Source organism: Chlorocebus sabaeus, chromosome 1, assembly GCF_047675955.1.
Source record: "Chlorocebus sabaeus isolate Y175 chromosome 1, mChlSab1.0.hap1, whole genome shotgun sequence".
In the NCBI taxonomy this organism is placed as follows: domain Eukaryota; kingdom Metazoa; phylum Chordata; class Mammalia; order Primates; family Cercopithecidae; genus Chlorocebus; species Chlorocebus sabaeus.
In genome coordinates, this window is record NC_132904.1 from 122033900 (window position 1) to 122053726 (window position 19827).

The 19827-nt window shown below is 43.9% G+C and overlaps 2 protein-coding genes across 8 annotated transcripts in view; one reads left to right on the forward strand and one right to left on the reverse strand.

Annotated features, from left to right (window-relative positions):
• Positions 1-2546, reverse strand: part of RPUSD4 (RNA pseudouridine synthase D4) — a 132995-nt gene extending 130449 nt beyond the window's left edge. For all 4 annotated transcript variants that reach the window (XR_012094920.1, XR_005242582.2, XR_005242581.2 and 1 more), the window contains exons 1-3: positions 2322-2546; positions 1762-1927; positions 95-296 (exon numbers count right to left, since the gene is read on the reverse strand). Coding sequence is in view for 1 of the 4 variants with exons in the window: in XM_008021429.3 (XP_008019620.3) it covers positions 95-296; positions 1762-1927; positions 2322-2510 (557 nt within the window). In the remaining 3 variants the exon portion in view is untranslated. The remainder of the gene's footprint in view (positions 1-94; positions 297-1761; positions 1928-2321) is intronic.
• A 49-nt stretch (positions 2547-2595) lies between these two features.
• FAM118B (family with sequence similarity 118 member B) overlaps positions 2596-19827 on the forward strand; it is a 49719-nt gene continuing 32487 nt past the window's right edge. For 2 of the 4 annotated variants that reach the window (XM_008021432.3, XM_073022173.1), the window contains exon 1: positions 2615-2701. The gene's annotated coding sequence lies outside the window, so the exon portion shown is untranslated. Of the gene's footprint in view, positions 2702-19490; positions 19561-19827 lie in introns of all 4 variants that reach the window. The other 2 variants (XM_008021434.3, XM_008021431.3) reach the window with 2 other exon arrangements.

The following is a 19827-nucleotide window of genomic DNA, read 5'->3' on the forward strand; positions in this document are numbered from 1 at the left end:
TTCTATTAATTGGAGTTTCTGCTTTTAATGGATAAATAGGTGAAAGAAATGCCTCCACTTATACCACCTCTACTGCCATCAGCAGGCCTCATACCAGTACTTCTTCACCACCTGACGGGTTCTAAACAACTCTTGGACTTGATGTGCCATGTCCTTGTCCCAAGCCAACACCATTACGCCTGTGGTTTCCTTGTCTAGCCGGTGGCACAGATGCAAGGGCTCTGCCTTGTGGCCATGAAGCATCTTTGCCAGGATAGGTAGTACATCACTGATGCAGAGCTGGACCCCAGGGCCACCTAAGAAGGAAAAAGCCAAAGATTTGAGTGGCCAGGAAAAGATCTCACCAAAGAACTCTTCTTGGGAGAAAAGCCCTTAATGGATAAACTGTCAATATTTTCTAGAGCATTACTACTGAAGTGTGGTCCAAAGACTAGCAACAATGGCATGTCTAGGGAGCTTATTAGAAATGAATCTCAGGCTCCCAACCTAGACTACTCAGTCAGAATCTGCATTTTACAAGCTGTCCAAATGGTTGAGAAGCATAATAAAGTTTGAGAAGCACCATTCTAGAGCATGTGGCTTTCCTCTCAGACATACTTTGCAAAACCATGAGGCCTTCGAGAAGCATTAAATAAGAGTGATTAGGAGGATAGGCTTCGGGGTTAGACATTCCTGGGGTTCTAGTCTCCTCTTCTTACTAGCCATTTTTTTGACCTTGGACGCATTACTTCTCTTTCCAACTTTGCTTTCTCATTATAAAATGTAAATATCTGAAAAACAACTTCATTGGGGAATGGGGAGGCAAAAAACTGTTGTGAAAATAAAGAGAGAAAAAAATTATACAAACACTTGGCAATGTCTGATTTAGTTCCTTGTCTTTATGAACGACTATCTCCATATCTCCCCGAAAAGCATTACCTTCTTCTAGCTAAAACGGGCCTTTTCCCTCTGCAAAATTCTTTCGCAAATGCATTTTTTAAATCAATCTTTCCTGATTCACCTCAGCTGTCCCTGACAACTACATGCAACATTTGTTGAAAGACATTTGAGCGTCCACTAAATTCCAGTTACTCTGGGGCTGTATGTTACATATACTCCCACATACACACACACACACATCCTTTTTTCTTTTTTTTTTTTTTGAGACGGAGTCTCACTGTCACCCAGGCTGGAGTGCAGTGGCCCGATCTCAGCTCACTGCAAGCTCCGCCTCCCGGGTTCACGCCATTCTCCCGCCTCAGCCTCCGAGTAGCTGGGACTACAGGCGCCCGCCACCACGCCCGGCTAGTTTTTTGTATTTTTAGTAGAGACGGGGTTTCACCATGTTAGCCAGGATGGTCTCGATCTCCTGACCTCGTGATCCACCCGCCTCAGCCTCCCAAAGTGCTGGGATTACAGGCTTGAGCCACCGCGCCCGGCTTCCTTTTTTCTTATGTATCATTTTCTCATTCCCAGTTTTGATGGAAGATAACCTTTAGTCTAGAACCACACAGCCTTTGTATATCTCTACAGTGATCCCTGTGGTCTGCACACAGCGTATTCCACTAATTGCTGCTTACTGTCAGATGTTTAGAAGGGGAGGACTGTCTTATTTATTTATTTCTGTGTCCTCGGTGGTTCCTTATATTGGACGGTAGTCTACAAAGGTTTAATTAATTTGAATGCAAGCCTTTAGAGTGCACCACAAGTAACGTCTCAGTTTTCCTCGGTTGTAGCAGAAAGCAGCCACAGGTCCCTCTCCCATTCCCGCGTGGTCCTTACCATGCACAGGGAGACCGTAGGGCTTATTGATGACAACAAGGTTATTGTCCTGGTGGAGAATTCCTCGGGTCAGTGCCTTAGCAAGCACGTTGGGGTGGACTCGCTGCAGCTGCCGTGTGAACCGCACTATTTCTTGCACTCTCCGCTGAACAGGGTTTGTGGACACCTAGGGAGAAAGAAGGAGCTGTGGGGAATGCCTGGTGCGGAAGCGGTGGAGAATACCTTACACAAAGCTCTGGGTGAGAATCTGAGTGGGGAATGACTATCTTTGCATCAGACCCGCGCCTTCCTCGAGTAATCTGAGAGCAGGGGTACCAGTTTGTCTAACCTGCGTACCCACGCAGTGGGTAGGACCGAGCCTGACAGTAGCCAAAGACCCAGCTCACGGGAAAACACCGTACCCTTACTGACCCCTCCCCTCCACCTTCTCCCCATTCTCCCACCTCGCGTCCGGGCTATTGACTCACACGCTTTCAGTCAGAGGACCCTCCTACCTACTCCGGGTCCGGGAAACCAATGAGCGCACTGTCTCTTGGGAGTTGTGGTCCCTTCGGACTCACCGGCTTCTTGTTTGTGTCTTGTTCCTGTTTCTGGGCTCGGAGCCTCTCCGCTAATCTCTGGGCATTTACGGACGTAGAGGCAGCGGCAGCGGCACAAAATGGCTTTGAGACGAGACTGAAGAGACTCCCCAAACCCTGGCTGTTTCCCCGGATCCAGAGGCCCGACGGCCTCCACCTGGGCGCCGCCATCTTGCCAGGAAGGGAGGGGCGAGCCAAGACCACGTGGAGAAGGGCGGCAAGAGTGAGGCGGGAGTGGGTGGACCCTGCAGGTCACGTGGTGCGGGGTGGGGCCTGGGGGAGTCACGGGGGAAGGTTCGCGCTCAGTGCGGCTGCGCCGGCCGGTAGCTGCAGCTGGAGCAGTGGCGTTTGGAGGAGACTCGGTGAGTGTGTAGGGAAGCAGGGCTGGGGCTGGGAAATGCTGGTGCCTCAACGCTTTAACGTTTTCCGCGTCCCCGGTATTTCCATTCAAGAAGAACACTGGTCCGAGAAACGTTTCTCCTTTTGGTACACGATCTCAGTGAGAAACTCCTCCCCGCCCCCGCGCCCCCTTAGAGGCGATGTCCCATAAACACTCGCCCCAGAGCCCTCGTAGGCACCTACGCTGTCTCTCTTAGCCACCGAATCTCCGGTGATCCGCCAGTCCCCTGCGGGACTCGTCGGGTACTCTCTTGATTGGATGCCCGGATCTCTGTAGCCTCTCCACCCGTCATCTTCCAACTCCCATCCTCTTTGTTTCACGTTGTAACCTGTCCCCCTCTCGTAAGGATGACGGCCCCTTCCTTTATCCAGGGCCCCCAGCCCCTACTTCCTACTTAGGAAGCACTGCGAGTGTTTTTTCTGTCCTTCCTCAAGAATTCATTGCTTGGAGTCTCCTCCCTACCTTCGCTACTCCTAAAGAAAAAGCTGAAAGTACGGAGCACAGACCTTCACTTTTCCTGTTTCCTTTGTTTTTTCTCTTCTCCACAGTTTGCAACCGCACCAAACCCCCTCTCACGAGATGCGATGTTGGGATTCCCTTGCCCGAACTGCAAGTGACTCCCTCTGATTTCACTCAGGGGTGGCTGGGAAGATAAACATCTGCTTGGGATGGTAGTGTTAAAAGTAACTTAGGATGTTCCTGCCATTTGTTAAGGGGAAAACTTATGCTGAGTTCAGAAAGAATGTCCTGAAAACTAATGGATCTGTGACGATAGGGGGAACAATTTTTTTAAGACTGCTTGGAATGAAGGCTGCCTGAGGAGTTATTAGAGAATAGGTAGTTGAGTTAGATTTGGGTTCTACACCTCCTAAAGGGTTTGGCAGAAGGGAGCCGTACCAACAAGAAACAAAGTTGGTCAGGTGGAGCTACTCATAGAAGACTCAAGTTGAAGAGTTTGAACTAGAGGTGACAAGTTGAAGAGTTGGAACTAGAGGTAGTGGGGAGTCTTTGAAGCTTCTTGAGTAGGGCAGAGAGACTCCTTGAAAGTGAAATTCTGGAAGTGAATCTGGCAGTTGAATGCAGGACAGATGGGAAAGGAAAGGGTTTGATAGTAGGAAAACTAGTTATAACCTAGGTGGTCAGTGATGAGGTCTGGTCTTTTCCCCTACACTGTAACTGTCCTTTGAGTTTGAATTGATTATGAGTTACGCAGGTAAAGACGTACTGTTGGCAGCTGCTGTTGATCTGTGTGTCCCTGGAAGACCTTTTTTTTTTTTTTTTTTTAAATCCTCTCACCTGGCACATAGTAAACTCACAATATCTATTAGATGGCTGAAGTGCATCATAAATGTATGCTAGGTGTGTCTGAACATTTTGAATTGTCTTATTTCTGTCACTGGCCTGAAGAATGAACGTAGAGGCAGATGTATTTGTAAAGTTGGAAAGAAGCAAGCCTTGTGTACGTTTCTGTTATAAGGCAGGTGTAAATGCCGATTCAGATATAAATGCGAAGAATTCCAAGGGAGATTGAGAAACAACATCCATTTCTCCTGTTCCCCCCACCGCCCTGCACATTTACCTGTAGGACAGAGATCTGTAAAAGTTGAGAAATTCCACCTTAAAAGAATTATTACCTTCCGTGCTCCAGACCTAGGTTCTAATTTCACTAAACAGATGAACATCGGGTATTACTTAGATACTTGAAGCTCCCTTTTCCAAGGACCCTGAAATTTTGACATCCGGAATTAAATTCATATCATTACATTAATTAGAAACTTGTTTTGGGTACAGGACTTTTATGGTTTTGTGTCCGGAATGGGAGAACCTGTTTCTACCCTAACTGTATGGCATTCAAGAGACTACACCTGTTCTTGCAGAATTGGCCTTCTGTGGCAGGAAACAAAACGAAGAACCAACTCAAATGTCATTGCTAGTGACACAGAGCTTGTGCTCTAGGGTTTCAGGTTAACTCAAAGCACACAGTGACGAAGAATAAAAGTATTTGTTCTTTATTTCTGGAGAAGAAACTTTTAGGTTTGTCTTGTTGAAACTTTGTAGAGAAATTTAAAGAATTCAAAGTTTTTGTTTGGTATGACAGTGCAGCTTTAGCCAGCATGGGTACGTCAGTTACAACATCCTTAACGTTTCTCCCGTGAGTCTAGGCACTTCGTGATTTGGAGTTGTTCTCAGTATAAAGAATTTATGCAAATGTCATGTCTTTTTTTTTTTTTTTCTTCCTCGATTTTCAAAGAGCAGTAACTGCCCCTCAGATAAACCTCATTGGCTGCGATACTGCCACTGCCAAAAACTCTTTTGTTTCTGGTTTTTGTTTTTGTTTTTTATAATCTCTATATTGCCTCCTCCCTCTTCCTCATTCAGCTGGTCCTTTGTTAGGCCGTTCACTTTTCCATTTCTGCGTCAATGTCACACTCCATTTGTTGGGAACTCCTCTTGTCTAAACTGTTTTCTTAAAACAAGGAAGGAAGTTCTATTAGTGATTTCTTCATTCTTGGAGAGTACAGCTGTATTCAAACATGACTTATTTACATTGATTTTGATATATCATAATATGTGCCCCCCAAAATAACCATATGAAGAACTTGATAGTTTCTTTTTAAAGATATTTCCTAGTCTATTCCGGAACAAAAAGGCTGCATTAGTATTTCACAAGTATAAAGAAGGACTGACTAATAAAGGAACTTGCCTTTATCATAAATTTAAGGTTAATCAGTGGCATGAAGTTTAAGTTACGCCTCCTCAAACTGTGATTTGTTAGTTGCAGATTAACCAGCGATTCCATTTCCTTGAAAAGCAGGATGTACTTGGACATGGTTTTATGGTTTTATAGAGATTAAAGGACGCAATTAGCAGGAACTCTCGGGAGGTGCCCTGGAAAGTGCAGTCTTTGGGAGCCAGGAGATGTGGGACTAGTCCCAGTTCAGCCACTGGGAACTTGAACAAATAATTTGGGCTTCAGTTTTTTTGTCATTTAAAAGATCTTTGCAACTCTGTTTCTAGTCTGTGAAGATTTTCCACTGATACGTAAGTACTTTCAGCCCGAATCAGTGGGATTTATTTCAGATTTATCTTGAATACATTTAGCATTGATACTAAGAAACCGAATTCTGCTCTTGTCCCCAGAATTTAACTTTTCACCACTGAGCTAATGTTTATATTTGGAGGTTACTTCATTGAGTGGTGTTGGAATATACTTTAAGATTTCCGGCCGGGCGCGGTGGCTCACGCCTGTAATCCTAGCACTTTGGGAGTCCGAGGTGGGCGGATCACGAGGTCAGGAGATCAAGACCATCCTAGCTAACACGGTGAAACCCTGTCTCTACTAAAAATACAAATAGATGGGGATGGTGGCGGGCACCTGTAGTCCTAGCTACTTGGGAGGCTGAGGCAGGAGAATGGCGTGAACCCGAGAGGCAGAGGTTGCAGTGAGCCGAGATCGTGCCACTGCGTTCCAGCCTGGGTGAAAGTGTGAGACTCCGACTCAAAAAAAAGAGAAAAAAAAAGATTTGTTCAATGGGGGCGGGGTGTGTGGCTCACACCTTAATCCCAGCACTTTGGGAGGCCTAGCGGGGAGGATCTTTTGAGCCTAGGAGTTTGAGATCGCCTGGGCAACATAGCAAGACCTCGTCTCTACAGAAAATCACAAAATTAGCTGGGCATGGTGATGCACCTGTGGTCCTAACTACCCTTGAGGCTAAGGTGGGAAGATCACTTGAGCCCAGGAAGTCAAGGCTGCAGCTTCAGTGAACCGTGATTGCAGTACTACACTCCAGCCTGGGTGACACAGACAGACCCGTCTCAAAGGAAGAGAAAAAGTAATTTGTGTAATATGGTTTAAAAGGCAAATAGTAATAAAAGGTTTATATTTAAAAACCAGTTTCTCAGGCTGGGTGCACCTGTAATCCCAGCACTTTGGGAGGCTGAGGTTGGTGGATTGCCTGAGGTCAGGAGTTCGAGACCAGCCTGGCCAACATGGTGAAACCCAATCTCTACTAAAAATACTAAAATTAGCTGAGCGTGGTGGCGTGTGCCTGTAATCCCAGCTACTTGGGAGGCTGAGGTAGGAGAATCACTTGAACTGGAGAGATGGAGTGAGCCAAGGTTGCACCATTGCACTCCAGCCTGGGCAACAGAGCGAGACTCCGTCACCAAAAAAAAAAAAAAAAAAAAACCAACAAAACAAAAACTGTTTCTCTGCCCTCCCTACCTGGTAGTCCCATTCTTTAGAGGCAACCACTCAGTTGTTTTCCTCTTTTCCTCTGTCTTTACAGTAAGTTATCAACATCATCAGTATTATTGAAACACCATATGACAAAACCAGTTTTACCATATGGTTTCTATGGCGTTTTTCTGGTCACAAAAACATACCCAACTTCTAAATAAAAACCAAAACATTTCTAGTATGAAACACTGAAACAAGTAAGATTTTCACCCACTTTTTGGTGAGTCAGTGAGTTACTGCAATCATAGTGGTGGTGGGTTAAATCGAGGAATAAATGCGTGCAAAGTGAAAATTGTCAGAAGCATTTCCTACCACCATGCTCAGTTCCAAAACAATCCATCACCAATAGGGCAGGCCCCCTGAGAGCTTTTGTGCCACATCGGTTATTGTTGTGCATTTGGATGATTACCATAAACTTTGCAGATTTTTATTTGCTGGTAATTTGCATTCATTCATGCGTTTTCCAGCTCAGGCTCACAGGTGACTGGAGCCTATACTGGCAGCTCAGGGCACAAGGCAGGAGCCAGCCCTGGACAGGACGCCATCTATCCCATAGGGTGCGCATGTACACACACACACACACAGGGACCATGTAGACACACCAGTTAACCTAGTAGGCACATCCTCGAGACGTGGGAGGAAAGCAGAATACCTGGAGAAAACCCACACAGACGTGGGGAGAACGTGCCAGCTCCACACAGATGGGTGACCTCAGCCAGGAATCACTTATTTTCTCATCAATGTTATGAAAAAACGATGTTGAACAAAATGACTTTTTTTGAGAGTCTACTGTGTCTTCTTGTTGCTAAATAGTTGGTTTGTTATTCTTTCTTGGTTTTCCCCTCATGTGTGGCCTGTTGATTTCTTGTAGCAATAGATTAGTATTTAGCTCTTGCATCCCACCACTTTCCTATTTTTCCAGCCCTCTATCCCCTAATACAGTTCTATTGTAATTTTTTGCTAAAACAGGTAGCTTTTATGTACTTACACCTCTGTCAAATACTGTTCACTGTTGAGCTAGATGATCTGTGACAGTGTGTTCCTCCTGGTGTGTAGGTTGGCCTTCACCTGTGTGTTTCATGTATCTACTGTTAATTTTTTCCCAAATGCTCCAATATATTTGTCACATTCTTGTCAGTAACATTTTCTGTGAGCTCAAATATATCACCTGTTTATTGGAGCTCTGCCACCGCCGCCGCCGCCGCCGCCTCCTCCGCCTCCTCCTCCGCCGCCTCCTCCTCCTCCTCCTCCTCCTCCTCCTCCTCCTCCTCCTCCTCTTTCTCCTCCTTCTCCTCCTCCTCCTTCTCCTCCTCCTCCTCGTCCTCCTCCTGCCTTTACTGTTGCTGTCAAGAACTGCTGCCCTGGGATCCTCCTGGACCTGCCCTTTCTGTGCAGGAACCATGTCTTCCTCTTTCTGGGCTTATGTCTTTATTTTTTAAAAGCACATACTTCAGTTATTTCTAAGAAGTATTTGAATGACTTTGTTTGGCCCACACACTTGTTTGATAGTTCGGCAGTTACATAATTCTAGATTGGAAATAAGGTTCTCTCAGAGCGTTGAAGGCATCTGTAATTGCTCTAGAGACATGGTGATTCAAATCCTTCTTATGTGACCTTATTTTGTTTGTTTTCTCCCCTTCTGGAAGCTTTGAGGATATTCTCTGTCTCTGGTGTTCTGCAGTTTCATGATGTGTATTAACACCAGACTGTGGGTCTTTACTCAGCTGTTGTGCTGGCTTCTCACAGGCAGATTCGGTTCTGGAAATTCATGTTCTCTAGTTCTGGGATGTTTTCTTACACTATTTTTGTGATTCTTCGCTCAATCTTGAATTTTTCTTTGATACCTTTTTGTAATATTGATTCTTGTTCTGTGGATATGATGGGCTCAGAGGGCCCATTGTAGTGTTTTAGTTTTCCTCCTCTCTGCGTGGGCTCCATTTCCTCCAGGTGATGTGGGCCTTTGCACCTGTGCCTCTGTCTGGATGTGTCTTCCCTCAGATAGCCAGTGAGTTGCTCCCACACCTCAGTTTGGATGAATTCACAAGTCTTTGCTTAAATGTCACCTTAGTGAGGAGAGCACTGGATTGAGAAGTTCAGACCACCATCTCGCTTCCCTGCTTTGTTTCTCTACAGAAGCATTTCCCACCATCTAGCATCCCACGTATTTATTTACTTCTCTCCCTCACCACTAAAACATTCTATGAGGGCGGGGATTTTGTTTTTTGTTTTTTTCTCCTCTATAATTGTTCGCCAGCTTCTGAAACAGTACCTGGCGATGAATAGATGCTTAATAATTTAAGGAACAAATGACTTATTTTATTGTGGGATTTCTTCGAATGTCAAATGATTCTGACTGTTCATTTTTGGTTTTTGTTATTTTAAGTTCCCAGCATGGGTCTTGTTGGGTGGTGGGCATCACTGGAGGGTGACTGGTATGCATGGGTTTTGTGTATATGTTTGTACAAATGTATATGTTTACTAATGTTTCTTTTTTTTTTTTTTTTGTAAAAGGCGAAAGATTTATTCGATTTGAAGAAAAACCAGTGAATACTAATGTTTCTTTAACTGACAGTGCATTGGTTGCTGGGACAAGGATGGGGGCTTGGATAACCTTTTAGTATGCATCTGTTGACATAATCTGTGTTTTCAGTTCTTCGTTGCTCCTGCTGATGTATTTCACTCCAGACCCATTTCAGATTTCAGTTCATTTTTCTCTAAACCTCTGGATTTGGAGGTGGAGAAAATAGATGAAAATAGATAGTGCTCTGGCTTAGCAGGGAGTGAGGAAGACGCTTTGCGCATTAGTTAAACAGACTTTATGCCAATCCACATTTTCAGGTCTGCATTTAAAACTTGCTTTCCATCTCCAAAAATTCATTGAAAACTTGAATGCTTCTCTCCTGCACCTCACATTCTTGGTTTTATACCTAGAAAAAGGAAAAACCCCTCTGTTGTCATTTTAATAGGGTCCTTGGAAAAAGATTAAGAGGTAAACACTTAAGGACAGAAGTTATGTTTTATATTCTTAGTGTCATGGAATGCAGCACCGTAATATCACATAAGGAAAAGCACGGATTTCTTGTTTTCCTTGTTTATTTTTGGAAGCTTATCTTTCAGCTCTTATTTATCTTTTTTTTTTTTTTTTTTTTTTTTTTGGAGAAAGGGTCTTTCTCTGATGCCCAGACTGGAGTGGGCATGATCATGACTCACTGCAGCCTCGACCTCCTGGGTTCAAGCGATCCTCCCACCTCAGCCTCCCAAGTAGCTGGGACCATAGGCATGTGCCACCACACCTGGCTAATTTTTTATTTTTGTACAGACAAGTTCTCCCTATTGTTGATATGCCTTAAGAGTCACATTAACAGTGCGTAAGAAACACTCTCTTTTTAGCTCTCTTGCTAAGGAGCAGGTTTGAGAGCTGTTGCCAGAACTTAGTACTTCACTGCAGTTTTACAGATTCCACAGGAGTCTTGTCCATGGGGCTGGGAAGTGTCTACCCTCTGCTGACTCTTCTAGGTTCCTGCTGGTCCCCAGTGCCTCCCTGCCCCCAGCCACTAGAAATAGACTGCTTCTTTCTTCTACTGCAGAAAACATGCACTACTGTACTTCTTACAATTAACTAAAAAACTCAAGCAGCTTGAGTTTTTTTAAAGTTAATTTTAATAAGACATTGAAGGAAGAATTTTGTTTTAAAGGAGGGGCTTATATGTACGAAGATTTATGGTGTAAAAGCAGGGGCAAACTAATGAATGACGTTTTTAGAATTGATATGAACATGAACCCAGGATACTCAGACTTACTCCGAGAGTTCTTCTTAAAAACTGCTTTTCTCCACATAAACCCTAATGTCAGCAGTGGTTAGCTCCACATTGGAGGAAGGGGGCTTCATTTTGCTCTTTCTGCTTATTTCCTGCAGTGATCTGTTACTTTCAAGTCTGGGGGAAAGCTGCTCTCTTTATCCTGAATGAAGTGTCCATCTGCCTCCTTTGAGCCCCGGTTGCCCAGCTTTCTGGTTGCTCTCTGAGAGTCCTCCTTGGTCTTCCACTGACCACATTCACTTCCTTATGAAAGTATGTTTTTAGTCTCCCTAGCCTGTTTTCTGTTTTCTCTCTCGTCTCTCTCTCTTTTTTTTTTTGAATACCCTCAATTGTTTTCACTGGCCACCTTTTTTTTTTTTTTTTTTTTTTTTGAGATGGAGTCTTGCTCCGTCGCCCAGGCTGGAATGCACTGGCGTGATCTCGGCTCACTGCCATCTCTGCCTGCCAGGTTCAAGCAATTCTCCTGCCTCAGCCTCCTGAGTAGCTGGGACTTCAGGCACATGCCACCACGTCCAACTAATTTTTGTATTTTTAGTAGAGACAGAGTTTTGCCATGTTGGCCAGGATGGTCTCGATCTCCTGACCTCATGATCCACCCGCCTCGGCCTCCCAAAGTGCTGGGATTACAGGCAGTGAGCCACCATGCCTGGCTTATTTTTTTTTTTTTTAAGACTGATGCTTGGCTGGGCTTTTTTTTTTTTTTTTAAGAGCTTTCAGATTCTTATTTCAGATCTAAACAGTGCTTTTCAGCTCTCAGTTCATCTTCAGATCAAAGAGAATAGTAGACCAGGCGCAGTAGCTCACACCTGTAATCCCACCACTTTGAGAGGCCAAGGCAGGTGGATCATTTGAGGCCAGGAGTTTGAGACCAGCCTGGCCAACATAGTGAAACCCCGTCTCTACTAAAAATACAAAAATTAGCCAGACATGGTGGCGTGGGCCTGTAGTCCCGGCTACTTGGGAGCCTGAGGCAGGAGAATAGCTTTAACCCGGGAGGCAGAGGCTGCAGTGAGTTGAGATCAAGCGACTGCACTCCAGCCTGGGTGACAGTGTAAGACTCCGTCTCAAAAAATAATAATAATAATAATAATAATTTTGGGTTAATTTTTATTAGGAAAAAAAGAATATCCTAAAAAGAATATCACGCTAGTTTAAGGTTACAGATTTACTGTCTTCACTGGATTCCCTTTGATTCATATTCTCTCTTTTGGAAATGATCCAAATATGTTATTCTGAAGTATATGACAGTTTTTTTCAAAATCAGTAAGTACATATGTTGGTGCTTAAAACAGAAAGAAATAATGGCCTGTAAGTATTATCACATAGCTTATTTCTACTATTCAGAGATCTGATTCACTTAGGATAAGGAGCAGGTTGTTGAATTGTTTTTTGGCTTCTAAGTTTGAAGTACAATCTGAAAGTACCTCTCAGTGTTGAAGGGCTGCCTGACTGAAACTTGAGTGGGTATCTCCTGGGCCCGAAGCACCACCAAGATCTGAACTGAAGGTAGCGTTTTGGGAGTCCTTAGCGTTTAGTTGGTATTTTAAGGTCTAGGGGTGAATAGGGTGGGAAGGGAAGGGAGTATGTAAAGGGAATAGACCAGAGAGCCCTGTGGATCCTCAACATTTAGGAAACAGGGAAGACCTCCCACTAGAGGGGAGGGAGGGAAACCAGAAAAAGGCGAGATAGACTTCAGTTTCAGGAGGCGGAGGAGGATGAATACGAACAATTTCATTGAATTTTGCCAGAAGGGTGTTTATCTCCCATAAAACTTGCCTTGATTTTCCTCAAGCACAAGTGCTCATCTCCTTGGTGCCTCATCCAGGCATATTAAACTTGGCACAAACATGTTGTAAAGATTTGTTTATGGTTTGTTTCTCCAAAGGTGTAGATTTGTTAAGGGCGAGGCCCACGGCTTGTTCAGTTTTGCGAGATGGTATTGTTTTGTGTCTTAACATCATGGACACTGACTCCATGTCTAATGTGTAATAGTCGTGTGACTTTTAACAAGCTGCTTACCACCTGTGTGCTTCTGTTTCACTGTCTATACCATTTATGATATGAGATGCCAATAGCTTCTACTTTACAGAAGAGCGAATAAGTGTGAAGTATAGAAAACAGTGCCTGGCTTAGTGTCAGTGCCATGTAGTGTTTGGTGGAGGAGAACTGGAGGCGGCAGTACTAATATTCTTAGCACAGTGCTTGATGTTTAACAGATATTTGAACGTGAAAATGTAGCAGCCTGTGGCGAATTCAGTTCCTAGCATTTTAAAATTCTACAAGCATATACAGAATGTAATCGTGACCAGGCCATAGGAGAACTGCAAATGGATGTGGACTGGGAGAAAAGTGCATGCAGCTTTGTGTTATGAAGCAAGTCTATAGACTTTCGGCAGAAGTACTGTGTGATCCTAATTTCTTGTTGTTAGGAAGGAAAAATCTAAAAGATGGAAGAAGACTCCTCCAGAGCAGGTGAGAATCTTTATGTGTAGGGATGAACAGCTTTAAATAGGTGAGTGGTGGATGTCAGCACGGAAGGTATTTGTTTGGATGAGAGAAAATACTACAGCCTTCCCATTCATCCTAATTTTTGCAGCTCAGAAAATTAGAAATATCAATTGATCCCTTGGACTTTAATTAATGGTAGATACACACTCAATCGATCAGCAAATATTTGAACATTTTCTGTACCATATACACACTTTATAACAAGAACTATACTATGGGATGGGGATAAGTTGATAAATAAATTAGACACTGTACTCGCCCTAGAAGGGCTTTTATTTTTGTGGGAGAGGCCAATAACTGCAAGTACTGAGAAACACAAACTAGGAACTGAAGTATAAATGAAGAACTTGGGGTAAAGGGAGTGGAAAACCAGGCTACAGATGGTAACATTTAAATTGAGATGCCAAGGAGGAGGATGTGGGGAGGCCCTTGCAGAACATCGCTCTGAGGAAAGTCTGTAGCCAGGAACTTGAGGTGGGGCAGGGGACGGGTGGGGGTGTTCAAGCAGTTGACAGAGGCCTGTGCACCTCAAGAGCCCAGCAAGTGAGGGAGGGGCCTGGATGGATGTTGTGTGGATGGCGGACACTGGATCATGCCACAATGAGGAGTATAATGTTATTAAACACAGTGAGAAACCATGGAATGATTTTAAAACAGGACTTAACCCAATTTGTGTTTTGAAATCTCTTTTGCTGGGGCCGGGCACAGTGGCTTACACCTGTAATCTCAGCACTTTGGGAGGCCGAGGCGGGCAGATCATGAGGTCAGGAGATCGAGACCATCCTGGCTCACACAGTGAACCCCCATCTCTACTAAAAATACAAAAAATTAGCCGGGCATGGTGGCGGGCGCCTGTAGTCCCAGCTGCTTGGGAGGCTGAGGCAGGAGAATGGCGGCGTCAATCTGGGAGGCGGAGCTTGCAGTGAGCTGAGATCGCGCCACTGCACTGCAGCCTGGGCGACAGAGCAAGACTCCATCTCAAAAAAAAAAAAAAGAAAGAAAAATCTCTTTTGCTGCTACATAATCTTTTCTTTTTTCTCTAGTTGTATTTTAGATGGATTTAATATGTAAAATAAGAGAAACTGTATTTCTTAGCTCGAAATACTGATGCCCTTGAATCATTTGCCAGAAATAGTTCTTCCCCTAAGAATCCACCCTTAAAAATCAGTTTACAATGTAGACATCAGAGACTTGAGTTATAAAGTTATTTATATATAAAATGTTCTGGTGCCAAACAATGGTCTTGGAACCTTAAGTTGAAGTTTTCTTCTGCCGTCTAGGATCAGATTACATTCACTGCTAGTACCACTGGCGTATCTAAAACATGATAGTCTGAATATTGATTTATTTGTGTATACAGTTTTCCCATTTGTTCCATTTAAAAGCTAAATGGCTTTTTATGGTCCTTATTAAAAGCAGTTACAGGGTGTTCTTTTGTTTGAGTTAGTTTGTGAAATAAATATCTGAATGCCTACCGTGTGCCAGGCACTGTTCTGCACTCTTGGCCTACATCCATAAACTAAACAGGCAAAGGGTCCCTGTCTCTGGGGGACTTACATTCCAGTGGAGGAGGCAGATAACAATAAATATAATTTGGGCCAGGTCCAGTGACTCTCGCCTCTAATCCCAGCACTTTGGGAGACTGAGGCCGGCAGATTGCTTGAGCCCAGGTGTTTGAGACCAGCCTGAGCAACATGACAAAACCCCGTCTCTACAAAATACAAAGAAATTAGCCGGGTATGGTGGCATGTACCTGTAGCACTGGGAGACTAAGATGGGAGGATTGCTTGAGCCCCGTGGAGGTCAAGGCTACAGTGAGCCATGATCACGCCACCACGTTCCAGCCTGGGTGACAGAGCGAGACCCCGTAGAGTCATACTGCTAATAAATAATTGGTATGTTAGAGGGTGCTGTGTACTATGAAATAAAAAGTAGAACAGCCAACATGGTGGGGGGTATAATTTTAAATAGGATGGTTAGAGTAGCGTCATTGAGAAGGTACAATCTGAGTAAAGGCACGGAAACCTGTGCAGACACATGGAGAAAGAGCATTCCAGGCAGAAGGAACGATCTATACAAAGGAAAACCCCAAGGTCGGGTGTACCAGGCCTGTTTGAGGAACAGTGGAGAGGCCAGTGGGGCTGGAGGGAGGGAATGTGAGAATATCTTGGCTTTCTAGGAATGTGTTTCTCCTCAGTCAATTTCAAAAAGCTCATAAACCAAAACAAATGAATAATTAGGCAGAGAACTCCCATCCCATGAATGTTCTGCAGATGGTAACCTATAAACACCCAGACTCATGTCTTAACTCAAATTAGGTAATTCCAGAATAATGCAAACGTTCCTTAAATTCAGTTCACAGGGCAGCTGAGCAAACAAGATCTCTTTTATGTGCATAAGAAACTGAAGACTTTTGCCATTCCAATTTCTAGATCTCCAGATTAGAAGCCAAAAGGCTCTTCGTTGCAGCAGAGGATGGCAAAGATGCCAAGTGCACTTGGCATCTTAAGAGAGGCAGCGATTGCGGGCTTAGGGAGAACTGCCCTTTAAGAGCAGCTTTTCTCAGGTCCCTTCTTTCTTTTGAGCTCAGTAGCACCAAATCCTTTTCAATTTTTTATTTAGCAATCCACATTTTCTGTTCTTTGACGCAGTGAAATTTTCCATTTGTTCCCTAAGTTTCCAATCTTAAATTTGGCACACTACTTTCATAAGGCCATAATCAATGCCCATTATAGTAGAATATTGCCCAAGTTGTGTGTACATCACGTGTGTTCTGTGGGTGTCGATCATCAGCACTGTCTTTGTTTCAGATGCACAATACTTTTTATAAAGAGCCACACCCAGTTTCTCCCGTGACATCGCTAGAGTTGTTCCAGTAATACTTGCCCGCAGCTAATCCTTTCCCATGTTGTTTCTGAATTTTATTTTTGATACGTAGAGTATCGTTTTGTAGTTTCTTAAGCTTCAGATTGATTCCTTTCCCAATTTGTCATGGTTGGTCAGTTTGAATCCTCTTCTGTGAGTTGCTGTTCGTTGTTTCCAGCTTCGTTTTCCATGAGGCTGGAGTGAAGTCAGATTACTAAAGACATGTAATCCCAGCACTTTGAGAGGCCAAGGCGGGCAGATCATTTGAGGTCAGGAGTTCGAGACCAGCCTGGCCAACATGGTGAAACCCTGTCTTTACTAAAAATACAAAAATTAGCTGGGCGTGGTGGTGGGCACCTTTAATCCTAGCTATTTGGGAGCCTGAGGCAGGAGAATTGCTTGAACCCAGGAGACAGAGGTTGCAGTGAGCTGAGATTGCACCACTGCACTCCAGCCTGGGTGACAGAGTGAGACTCTGTCTCAAAAAAAAAAAAAAAAAATTACTAAAGAAAATGTTCAGAAGCATGGATCTTTGACTTTCTGAGGCAAAAAATAGTCCACATTCTTCTCATAGCCAAAAAGGAACATGGTACAAGTTCATATCTTTGTGAATTAGAAAGGCCCTTGAGAAATTTAACAGGCCTGTTCTCTCCTTCCCCCAGGCAGGAGTGCATATAGATCACTCCCAAATCTACTAGTCTGCTCTCTTTTTCTTTAAAAGGAAATGCAACTACCTCTTTTGGCCTCCAGTTCTGTTGCCATTTTAAATAGGAAGGTCAAGAACCTAGCATTGGCCAGGTGCAGTGGCTCACACCTGTAACTGTAGCACTTTGGGAGGGCTGAGGCAGGCGGATCACTTGAGCCTGGGAGTTCAAGACCAATCTGGGCAACATGATGAAACCCTGTATCTACAAAAAATTAGCCAGACACAGTGGTGTGTGCCTGTAGTCCCAGCTACCTGAGAGACTGAGGTGGGAGGATCACCAAGCCTGGTAGTCGAGGCTGCAGTGAGCCATGATCGTGCCTGGGCAACCGTGAGACCCTGTCCAAAAAAAACAAAACAAAACAACAACAACAACAAAACACCTAGCATTTAGTAGACTTAAATTTATTAACTGTTGACTGATAAAAGAGAGAAATTGAATGCTCTGAAACAAAACAAGCCTCTTGTTTTTTTTTTTTTGAAACTGAGTCTTGCTCTGTCGACCATGCTGGAGGGCAGTGGCGTGATCTCATCTCACTGCAGCCTCCGCCCCCCGGGTTCAAGCGATTCTCCTGCCTCAGCCTCCTGAAGAGCTGGGACTACAGGCGCCCATCACCATGCATAGCTAATTTTTGTATTGTTAGTAGAGATGGGGTTTCGCCATGTTGGCCAGGCTGGTCTTGAACTCCTGACCTCAGATGATCCACCTGCCTTGGCCTCCCAAAGTGCTGGGTGGCGTGAGCCACCGTGTCCAGCCACAAGCTTATTCTTAAATCTCTCTTTAGTTCGTACTCTGATAACTGGGTTTTATATGTAACGAAACCTATGATGGGTGTGTATTCAGTTGTTTTTAATCCTTCCTGTCTGTCTAAAATATTGTACACTTGAATGTAAACTCGAAAGTAATTGTGTAATGATGAATAAAGTGAACTTGATTTTTTTTGTACCTCTTCATGTTGTAACATATTTATTTTCCTTTTAATTCTAAGAATAACTGTAACACAGATCTACTTCATATCTTTCTTATCCTCCTGTTCTTGGTTTTGCTATGGATGGGTTTTGGATTCCATGCTCACTACCTGGGGACCTCCAAGATATTTCACCTGGTATAGCCAAGTGAATTCACTTAATCACTACAGTCAGTTACGCTTGAGGGTTTTTAATGGTAAAATTTTTTAATTTTCAAAATCTGTTATTTGTTTATTTTTGAGATGAGTTTTCACTTTGTCACCAGGCTGGAGTGCAGCGGCATGATCACGGTTCACTGCAGCCTTGACTTCCCAGGCTCCAGTGATCCTCCCAACTCAGCCTCCCGCGTAGCTAACACTATAGGCATGTGCTACCACACATGGCTAATTTTTGTATTTTTGGTACACATGGGGTTTCACCATGTTGCTCAGGCTGGTCTTGAACTTCTCAGCTCAAGCATTCTACCTGCCTGAGCCTCCCAAAGTGCTGGGATTATAGGCATGAGCCACTGCGCCCAGCCAAAAAACTCTTTTTTAATTTTTAGCTCTATTTAAGTTGGAAATCCTCAAGGAAGTGAAAAGAGGTGAAAATTAAGTGGAATATATTTACTAAACATTTTTATTTTTATTTACTTATTTATTTATTTTGAGACAGGATATCGCTTTGTCACCTAGGCTGGAGTGCAGTGGCAAAATCTCAGATCACTACAACCTCTGCCTCCTGGGTTCAAGCAGTTCTCCTGCCTCAGCCTCCCTCCTAAGTAGCTGGGATTACAGGTGTGTGCCACCACACCTGGCTAATTTTTATATTTTGTGTGGAGATGGGATTTTGCCATGTTGGCCAGGCTGGTCTCAAACTCCTGAGCTGAAGTGATCCTCCTGCCTCAGCCTCCCAAAGTGCTGGGATTACAGGCGTGAGCTGCCAGTCCTGGCCCATTTTAATTTTTATAACAGAAAAATCTCCCCTTTATTAAGACTTGTCAATTTGTTTGTTTGTTTGTTTTTGTTTTGAGACAGTCTCATTCTGTTGCCCAGGCTGGAGTGCAGTGGCATGATCTTGGCTCACTGCAACCTCCGCCTCCCGGATTCAAGCAATTCTCTGCCTCAGCCTCCTGAGTAGCTGGGATGACAGGTGCCCACCACCACACCCGGCTAATTTTTTGTGTTTTTAGTAGAGATGGAGTTTCACCATCTTGGCCAGGCTGGTCTTGAACTCCTGACCTCTTGATCCACCTGCCTTGGCCTCCCAAAGTGCTGGGATTACAGGCATGAGCCACCCGTGCCCAGCCTCAAATTTTAACTCATAGAGAATATCCTTTATAATGATGGCATCTTCTGGAATGCCCCAGACTTGGAAGAATCTGCATTTGTACACAGTATATTGTGTTTGTTGACATAAAACTAAGCTACTGAGGGTTATTTCCCATGGATAACCCATGCTATTTTCGTAGTAGAAATTCAATTGTTAAGGACTCACTAGAATCCTTAAAGAGTTACCTTGCCCTTAAAGAGTTATTCAGGTTCATTTTTAATGAATAACCTATGCCATTTGTGATGGAATTGTTTGTATGATCATACTACTTGATTTATGGGAAATATCTGATATTTTTAAAGTCTCCTTCCTTAGCAACATGTGTCGTCATTTTCAGGATATACCTTCTCAGAAGCTGCACAGGAGGAAACGTAGTGACAAAGAAAGAAGTTGTCATTCTTTGCACGGTAAAATCATCACCTCCAGTCACCAACGTACAATTCAAATTAGGTTTTAATTTGTTCATTATTTCTTCTTGAAACACTTTTGTTCCCTATACATATGCATTACTTTGGCTTTATAATAGAAAATAACAAGCAGCGTCTGAGCTCTTTTGTTTGTTTGTTTGTTTTTTTAAGACAGTGTCTCGCTCTGCCGCCCACGCTGGGGTGCAATGGCGCGATCTCGGCTACCTGCAACCTCTGCCTCCCGGGTTCAAGCGCTTTTTCTGCCTC